The following is a 10,253-nucleotide window of genomic DNA, read 5'->3' on the forward strand; positions in this document are numbered from 1 at the left end:
GACAGTTCGGTCCATAGTTTTTACCAGATCCTTAAAAGGATCTATTACTCAAAAGTGTTGAAGATCATCTGTCCTTAACATCTTGTAACTACTAGTCTTCCAATGGGAAAGAAAGGTCAGGAAATGGGAGTCTCATGACATAACAGACACAGCGCAGGGCCTATTACTGAGGATGTGAACGTTCTATGACCTCTTTTCCAGGAAAGTGAATTAACAAAAGGGAGGGAAGGATTTTGAAGTTTGGGTAAGAATCTACAGCTCCTTTCAACTCTCTCAATTTCCCACTGCTAACCATCTCTCAAACAGGCAGTTAACTGGAAATAAAAGAATGGCTCTAGAAGGTGAACTCTATCCATTGAAAATTGATAGAGAATCTGCAAGCAAATCACTTAGTCTGTTTAGCAGTCTCTGAAGCTAAGATTGCCTTGGTTCCATGAGTTGAGTCAAGCAGAGCAGTGGCATGAACTAAAGAATAAACAATATTCAGTTTGTCCTTTCTTTCCCAGAGTTCACTGGCATAGGAGAGATTAAAGACTCAGTATGAGTATTTTTCTAAAGTCACCCTATACCCTGATGTTTCTCATAGCGTGTCTCTGTGGATCATTAATGTGTTTCCAAGCAAATCGTTTTGTATGGAGCGTTTATTTACCCTTATTATTAAGATGCATGTGTTTCACTGGAAGCATCAGCTTTGAGGCCTGTCAAGCACATGATAGAAACAGGCATGCAAAAGGAAGGAGTATTCTGTCCAGGGAGCATGAGCAGGCAAGCTCACCATCGGAAATGGTGATGAAATAACAGGGAAATACAACTGAAAAACACACTCAAAAATGTATTACATAAAATAATTTACTTCTCATTCAGAATGACCTTCCAGACCTATTAGTAAGACAGCAGTCTGTGAGTTCAGATACAATCTGAAAGTCATGACAATTATTTAGGGCAAGACCAATAAAGTTAAACATTTGAAGTCAACTAGAGACAAAACTGTGGAACTGCATATAACAGAAAATGACACTGATGAGGAACTCCAGGGATATTAAGGGCAAGATTGCCGAAGAGACAAGAAGGGTACAATTAGAAAACTTACATCTTTAATACAGTGAGATTTGTATGCACACACTCTGGTGTCTTCATTTTGCAGCCCATTATATTGGCTTAAAAGTCAGAAAGGTGCTCATGCATGTAATTTATACTGGAGCAACGAATGCAGTATATGTGGATGCATGTGTGTGCACTTTCAAAAGCAGTCGTTTTAGAAGAATGAGAAGAAAATTACTTCCTGGGCATTCATTAATAATTCAGGTGATATCCTGCACCTCCATTTATAAAACAATATAATAATAATAACACGTACAAAATAACATCATAAATAACACAAATGAGAAGTTTTCAAGTATTTCAATGTGCCTTGAAAAGTTTCAAACAGTAATTCTAACAATTGGTTAGACAATCATTTTTTTCTTTCCTTTTCCTCTCATTTAGTTTCAGAGCCTAAAAAGAAATGCCTCCAGTCTCTGTTAGACCTGATGTTTGGAATGAAATTAACAAGATTCTACCTTAAAAGAGAACACTTATGTGGGCTTTTCAAATTGTGAGAACTTGTTTCCCTCTTATAAACTGTGATCTTTCCCCTGCTGCTGGTTTATAAATATAGGCATATAGCCCAGAGCCATTATAAAGAAAAACAACCAACCACAATAAACTAAGGAGCCTCATCTGATGGTTAAGGTTCTCAGGAAAAAATGAGAAGAGCACCTTGATCAGGAGAGGAAAAGAGGATAGAGGATAAAAACAGTAACTTTTAACTTCTGTGCCCTCGCTCAGCCAGTAACTTATGGCAGGTGTTGCTGGCAAGGCCTTAACTGCATTTCTTCATTCAGTTGAACATCCTGTCTGCCAACTCCATACCAACCCAGCTGCTAATAAGCATGCCCTGAGCACCCAGGAAAAGAAGGGAAGGCTGGCAGCTTAGGAGCTCAAATGTGCCATCAGTGAAAACCAGCTCAAAGGAGCTAAGCTATTTGCTCCTTAGAATAGTGCTCAAGGTGGAGGCTGTCAGTGGTCAAACCAAGCATGAAGTTCCTTGGATGCTTCTCCAGCAAGATCCATGGAATTTTACAAAACCAGTTTTCCACAGGATAGCATTTCTTTCTTAGCCTACATGGCAGTTAATTCATTTTGCCCTGTTCAAATGTAGTATGAAAGAACAGAGATGAAAACATGCATGTAAGTACATACACATACTCTAGTTATGAGCACCTAGGGTCTTTCCCATCACTCTTGCAAAAGTGTGTGTGTGTGTATACATACACTCACACATACATATGTATACACAGACATCTATGTACAGAAATAATGTATATGTGTGTATGTCTATGTCTATATATAATATATACATAATATATATTATATTCCAACTTGAGTAATATATATAATATATATATTATATATAGACATAGACATACACACAAGCGCATACCATAGATCAACCTCATCTAAATATCTAGGGTCTGGAGAACGTGCTGACCAACAGAATACATGTGCATGTGGATGTCACGTGACATGCACTAACCAACCATCCCAAGGTAAAACTGTTGGGAGGAGGAAACTGCCAACAATCTTTGAAAATCCAGACCTACCAGGCCTTTATTTAGAGATTTGTTCCCATGGAACCCTCAAAGAAACTTAGGAAAATTGGACTGGAATGGGGTCCCACCCTGATGAACACTCAAACACCAACAGCTATATCTAGTTTATGCGTGGAAGTGACTCACACATGGCAGGCAGCATGAATATTAGGCTACAATGTGGATAAAGCACTGGAGCTTAATACAGATCAATATTTGGCCTCAGGTTTTCCAGAGCATAGAGTCTTGGCATTTGATCCCTCTGCCTTCAGGTGAGAATTAGGCACACTGAGGGACCAGGGAAGCACAGTCTGCAGAACTCTTGGCTCCTTTCTGCTTCTCTGCCCCACAGCTGGAAGGGTTGACCAAATCAAGATAGAATCGAGACTTGAGGAAGCGGCGGTAGGAATCCTTCTCCATCAGGTTGAAAATCTTCTTCTGAGCCTCATCAAAGCAGGTTATTGTAGGCTCTAGCATGTTCCGGCTTGTCTCTTCCCTGGTGCAAGAATCCAGGTTCACCTGAGGGGCAAAGGCCAAGGCTTCATTAGACCTATATCCCTGTTGAGGATGCAAGGCTCTATGCTTTGTAGTGACCTGTAAGTGACTGTGCACCCTCTGTATTTCAGAAGCAAAAAAAAAGTGACATTAGGCTCCTCCTCGGCACATGTGCGAGAGTATAAAAGGTTCATTCTGCTCTAGAGTGGGCAGGGCAAGATCCGTTCTGTCTAACAAATTGGGGAGATTAATCAGAAAATTTCATGAAGGGAGGTTATGGTAAGTCACCTGGATAGAAGAGATTTTTTAAAAAACTGATTTATTTGGAGTTGTCAAGGTTATGATAGTCAACTCCAATATTCTAGGAACCTTCACTAAGATCCAGAGATTTCTCTGCCATAAAAGCTTACCTTTTTGGTCAGGTTGGCTAATGGGTAGGAGGAATAGATAGAAAGTTGTGTAGAAGAAATAGGTTCTAGTGTTTGATAGCACATTAGGGTGATTATAGTTATCAATAGTTTATTGTATATTTTAAAATAGCTAGAAGAGGAGATATGGAATGTTCTCAACACATAGAAATAATAAATGTTTGAGATATGTATATACCAATTGCCCTGATTTGATCATTACACATTGTATGCATGTATCAAAATATCACACATACTCCACAAATATGTACAATTTTTATGTATCCATAAAAAACCTACCTCTTTGGTTGCCTGGACTGAGATGAATTCATTATAGATCTTTTTGGCCTTGGGACTTAGTTTAGATGGTGATTTGATTTTCTTATACTCTTCACAGCTGATCCAGAAGTCAATATTCTCCTCACTATATTCAGACTTCAAGAAAGCTTTGAAAGCTGCCAGCCCACCTATGATACAGAAGAAAGGACCACAGTTGTCATCACACTGGCTAGCCTCTTGGATATGATATTTCACATAAAGCTGAGGTACTTGGGGGATAAAGCGTAGGTTCAAGCAATTCCTTTTTCCCCCACTTTTTCCAAGTCACTTAGGAGTCAGGTAAACCTAATCTGTGTTTGATATCTAGTGGATCCCAGTTCTACCTAATGATTCTTACCCAAGTTGGAAGCCTCTTTCAAGAAAGTATTTTGTTTCTGAAATACCTATGCAGCTATCAATTACCAAGGTCGATTTGGGAAAGAGAAACTGAGATTGACTTTGCAAGAAGGCATCGATATTTATCATTTTTTTTTCTCTCTCTTCCCTTTTTCCTTGTGATGAGAGAGATGGTTTTCCACATGGTTCCTGCTTAAACTTTTCATTGTATATCACAAGGCTCTAGGGCATATTAAAATTATAAACAGACTGAATTTAAGACCTAAAGAGTCTCCTGAGTCTGAACATCAGAAAGAAGCCAGGCCTTGCTGCAGTTTCTATTAGACCAGCATAATATAACTTGTCTTATCCAGAGTACCTCATCCCAGGTTGCTGTCAGACTTACATTCATGACTAATCAGGTTTTCCAGTGATTCAGCCCATTTCTTGACTTCCTCTTGGCTTACCCTAGAAAAAATAGAGAGAAACAGAATAATTGGAATGTCACGAAAAAAAATTGGGGTAAGAAATCTAAGATCCCGAATAAAAGCAGAGATTTTATTTTCCATCATTATGACAAAATATGTTATTGATGAGGGCAGTTTTTCACTAAATGTATGGACATTTCAAATGTAGTTAAGATCTCCATGAAAATGGAGGCTATCTTGATCCAAATCTGGCTTAACTAGGAGCACAACTTCCCTCTTACAGAACATCTCTATCATCAGATAGTTAATACTCAGTAGATCTTCACCAAGGCCTTTTCTCTTACCTCTGGCAAATAACCACTTTGTCCTTCTTGTTGTGGGAAGAATTATGTTCACAGGAATCAGATTTTTGCAGCAGGAAACCTAGCCGATGTTTCATATCTTTTGCACTGCACAGAAGAGAAAAAAATGAATAAATAGTGATAACCAGCTTTCTTTAAAAGATACCTAATGATAGAGCTTGAAGAGTCCATTACTAGTCTATGGCTCAGAGACAGTTTAGGGAATGGGAGTTGGAGTTGGCATGAACTCTCAGGAAAACAAGATTCCTCTTTTGGTTCCCTACGACTTGCTACAAAACCTTGAGGCAGAGTCGTAACACTAGTTCCTTCATTCACAACTGGAATTCTGACCCTTCAGTTTACCTCAGAAACCTCAGAAGCCTTTATATGCCTGTCATTTTGACCAACAGAATACCTTTGGTATCTTCAGTAGAACCTGAATCACTGAAAACATGAGTGATCTCTGAGTAATTTTTAGGAGTTGGAAAGCAGTAGCGGCAAAAGATGCACATCCTTTCTGCACGCCACCTTCTGGCAGGTGATTGCTATTTCCATCTGTTCCCCTGCTGGCAGAGGGAACTGTAGAAGCACCTTGGGAAAGTAAAAGTCTATTCAGTTCCAGTCATGTATGTGGGGGCCACGCAGTTCCTGCTATGAGGTATAGAGGAAGAATACACTGAGGTGCGCAGCCCCAGCAGAGGGAAATGGAACATGGGACGGTGAAAGCAAATGCCCAAGCTGAAACCTCAGCCCCTTGGGGCTTCTTTCCAGACAGTATCTGCTGCTCCTGCTTTCCTTTTTAACGCTACTTTAAAGGACATACACACTCTAAAGGGCATTTGAGGCTTAAAAGCTATTAGGAGAAGCAGGCTAGAGTCATCACTGAGCTTCCAGTTTATTGCCACCATTTAATAGGTAGCCTGGCACAATAGGGCTCCTGACTAACTAGAAAAAGGGGGTCTTTTAATAAGCCTTAAGCTCAACTCTCTTACTTTTTATTAAATATCCTCTTGCTTGCATCTCTTTTATTAAAAAGGCCAAGAAATAATTTAAAAATAGAAATACCATTTTAAGAGAAATGAATAACTAAATGTGTCTATTTGGAGTGGGGAAAATAAAGCCTCAAAGATAGAAAGACATTTAACATAGCCCCTAATACATTTATGTATGTAGGTTTTTTCCCAGAAAGTTTGAATTCCATTATGTTCTCTGACTGCCCCTTAAATAGTATTTTCTCTTCCTTGCAAGATTACTTTCCTTCCTCTGCTTCCCTGACTGATGACTGTTCAGGGGATGCAACATCCTTTTTGATGATAACAGGATATAATCCTGAATGTTAGGGTGATTCCAAGGTGATAATATAAGTATATCATGAAGTCCAAATAGAAATGAATTCATATTTCTATGTGCTGGATCCACCTGAGATCTGAGAGTTATTGATCAATGCAGGGGCTAAGTGTGCTTAGCAAGTATTCTTATTTAAAAAAAAAAAACATAAAAATAAAAACCAAAATGACTTCAGAAGTTATTGGAGTCAGGAAATCTAGATTTGGTCCTAATTCACCCACCAACCTATGTGACCTTGAGCAGGCGATGGCTCCTCTGGAGCCTCAGGCACTGGTGGCAAAGATGTTGGACTAGACGATTTGCAATTTATTGGTGAGGAAAGGGAAGAGCAGTTCATTCTGCTGACATAAAGTTTACCTCCTTAGATTAGCTGCTTAACTCTTTGAGGACAGAGCTCTAGTATTACCTTTTATCTGTTTTGCAAAATATTTACCAGGGCATAACTTTCTCCTGACACTCTTGTATTTTTGTATGGTTCATTTCATATGTAAGTTAACTGAAGCTTGAAGTAATTTGCTCCACTCCATTCAGAAAATTAAGCGTGAAGGTCAGAGGAACTTATTTCATAGATACTCTCTGCCAGACCCTCCTGCTTCATTTTAAAGAAGCCATAGATACTTCCATACTCCTGAATGACAGAATATTTGAAAAGTAAATGTTTTAATAGTACATAAAAAATTATGTTTTCTGAGACTATTTCCAAAATAAAATTTGGGTTAATTTCTATTTGCAGCGCAATAAGAAAGCAGGTAGTATAACTTTAGATTGACTTTTTACCTTTAACTGCAAGATTAAGTAATGTAATATGCACTCATTTTGTGTTTAATTTTCAACTGACTAATATACGATCATTCTCTGAATGCATTTGTTTATACCTTTTTTGAACAAACGAAAAACAAATGAATAGCTGTATGTCTGTAAGGTCTTTTAAAAAAATCAAGAGAGTATATTAACAAAACAATATCTTTAAGGTGAGATCTACAAAACTGTTAACTGATTTGTAATGATCAATACTTCTCAACCACACTCATATAAGACACTTTAAGAACTAGAGATGGGGCAGAGAGATAAGGAAGATCTGGCTTTGGAACTCATATCTCATTGTAACATTTGCTTATAAGAACATAGAGACTGAAAGATACTGCAGCACTACACAGAAAGCATAGTGCCTTTCTGATGATGGAGCCAAACCTCATTCTGGGGTACCTTTCCTGAAACAAGATGTAGCATACAATCAGAAAGCCCAGACCCAGGCTTCTATGTACTCCAGGGATGCTTAAATAACAGCAGTAATCACAGATGGAGATATTGCAGACCACTATACATAGCCTCAAGCCTCATCTCACTTCTTAATTAAAACTAGCTTGCTTAGACCTGGCTTAAAGAACAGTTCTCAAAACTGAGGTCACATGAAACAACACATAAGGACTGAAATTTGGGGAGCACATGTCTTAAGTCACAGTATCTAGCTAGTCTTGGAGGAAAGTTAGAAAGTCGTGCTCTCCTGACCACACTGTTTCTAATTGCACAGAACTAGGTTAGTAAGTACAACATGTAAATAACTGAGAAAGTCTATCCAAAAGTTTAATACGGTTAATGACTGAAAGCAATCTTACCTCCTTAAGCAAGAAGCCGGCAGACCCGCAAGCCCTTTGCACATCTTATTTAACAGCTTGGGATTCGCAAGCAGGAAAGAAATGCGGCAGGAGGAGCTGTGGCTTCGGCTTTGAGCGTACTTTGCCTCTTCTCCGGTAAAGATATTGTCAGAATCCTCTGAGCGTCTTCCTCCTAAGCCTGTAGGGGTCTCTTTTATAGCCCAGCTACGACGGTCCAGCCAATCAGACGACAGCTCTGCAGTACCAGCTCCTCTGTCTCCCTCTGCCTCTCCAGCCCCTGAAAGAGATGAGAAGGAAAAGACTGACGCATCAGCAATGCTAAGTGAACGAGCAGAGAAAATCCTTCAGCAAAGTAGGGATATGGAAAAAAATGTACTCAATGTCTCTACCAATGTCAGAGGTTTAGAATTTCTAGAAAAGGAAAAAAGTGTACAATGCTGCAAAATATAGTATTCATTCATATTTCTGTAAAAAACAATATCAAGGAAAGTTGCTTCCTGGAAGGAAAAGTACCAGCAGGAATTCTGAAGCTTACTTAGGAGCTGACTCCCAGTGCCCTTCCTCTTTTGGATTAGAAGCATCATATGATACATGGTCCAAGATCTGATCCTCACGATTTCCAAAAGGGAGCTGGCAGGATCATCGTCTCCACGCAGTGATTTGCAGAAGTTGCCTTGGTTGTTATGCAAACAAGAAGGTGGAGAGAAATAGCTGGATGACAGACAGTTATAAGCCCGGCTACATAGAGAAACTACCCTAGGAAAAATAGATTTGCTATATCCGTAATCAACCTGACTGAGGAATACTTTTCTAGAAATCTTAGTAACAACAGAATTCAGCCTAGCACTGACAGTTTCTCCTTTACATGCCTGTGTCCTGTAAAAAGTCTAAACCAGCAGCTTGAGGACCAAAGGAGGGAGTAGGTGAGCAAATATACACAGCAATTCTTACATCAAATGGGTTTATGTCTTATGTAATTCTAAGTCTCCAAACTGATATTTCAAAAGATAAAGAAAGAGGGATGTAGAAAGAAAGAGACAGAGCAGGCAGAAAAATACATAGTTTGCTTTGCGTATCACCAGCCTTAAAACGATTCGTTAAGAATATTAAGCCCTATAGGTGTTTCTGAACACCTGGACAATTAGTATCTTTTACATACAATATCATAAACTGAAACGCCTGCATGGAGAGAATCATTCAGGTGTTTCACATCTTATAGCCATATATCAAATACCTACACCAGAGTTACAGAGGAAAGCTATAAGTGGAAGAAGAGAATTAATTGCTAGATCTGACCAAAACAGCTTTCATTTTGAAAGCAGATAGGTTCCTGATCATAGGCTACAGTGATCTGTACTTTATATTTAAGAAACAGAGGCATCAAATGGTTTAGGTGGAAGAGATGAAAAATAGTTAGGTTCCAGTGAAATGCAAAATACCAAAAATATAGAAAGAATGTCACAAAGCAATGCCCATACATGGCCCGACCCAATATGTGCCCTTGAACATCCCACACTGCTCCCACTACCAACACCTTCCATGACTAGCAGAGCAAGGAGACAGCAGACAAATGTAAGGTGGTGGAGGGACCATAATCTACAGAAGATGCATTTAAATTATAGGAAAAAGCCTCTAGCCGCCCATAAAGATAGAAAGACATTTATTAGAGTAGATACTGGGCAACTCTTCCTTGAATTATAACACAGAACAAGTGAATGCTGACAGCCATTCTTGATGGTGGTGTGGAAGGAACTGCAGTGCAATGTGAAATTAGGGAGGCCCTTAGACCAAGGAAGATGGACCAGGGAGAGGAATCAGTTGGAACTGACATTAAAGAGGACAGACTAATTAAAAGGGAAAGAAGGTCACTCAAAGAAAGACCACAGCCTTCTTTGTTTACATGGACACCTGAAAGAGTGATCACTCAAACAGATTGATTTTAGGAACATAAGTGAGGACCCGAAAAGGTTTACTGATGCTTGAAATTCCACAATAAGAGCTTTATCTCTTGGACTTAGAATAAGAGAAGCCTGATTTGTCATGAGTTAAATATAAATCACTGCAATAGATGGGACTTTAAAGACAAAATGGGACTTTAAAGGCAATGTAGCCTAACACCCTTATTTTATCAAAAAGGAAATAGAGACCCAGAAAGAGAAAGTGGCTTGCTGAGGTTACAGCTTCTCACTAACAGAGCTGGGTCCACATACAGGTGTCTCGATACTCAGTTATGTGGATTGTCCACCATGCTACCCTATCACTCAACCGTCTTTTCAAATGAGATAAACTGTGTAAATAGAGATATTTCTAAACTACAAAGTGAAGTGCTAATCAA

At 39.1% G+C, this 10,253-nt stretch overlaps 1 protein-coding gene across 1 annotated transcript; it reads right to left on the bottom strand.

Annotated features, from left to right (window-relative positions):
• Positions 1-625: 625 nt before the first annotated feature.
• Positions 626-8,869, bottom strand: RGS4 (regulator of G protein signaling 4). The gene is made up of 7 exons (XM_025369496.1): positions 8,454-8,869; positions 7,919-8,195; positions 4,959-5,063; positions 4,593-4,654; positions 3,833-3,999; positions 2,437-3,149; positions 626-2,374 (listed from the first exon to the last, which is right to left on the bottom strand). The coding sequence occupies exons 1-6, from the start codon at positions 8,509-8,511 to the stop codon at positions 2,910-2,912; spliced, it is 909 nt and encodes a 302-aa protein (XP_025225281.1). The 5' UTR covers positions 8,512-8,869; the 3' UTR covers positions 626-2,374; positions 2,437-2,909.
• Between the last annotated feature and the right edge of the window lie 1,384 nt (positions 8,870-10,253).

Source organism: Theropithecus gelada, chromosome 1 (genome assembly GCF_003255815.1).
Source record: "Theropithecus gelada isolate Dixy chromosome 1, Tgel_1.0, whole genome shotgun sequence".
Classification (NCBI taxonomy): domain Eukaryota; kingdom Metazoa; phylum Chordata; class Mammalia; order Primates; family Cercopithecidae; genus Theropithecus; species Theropithecus gelada.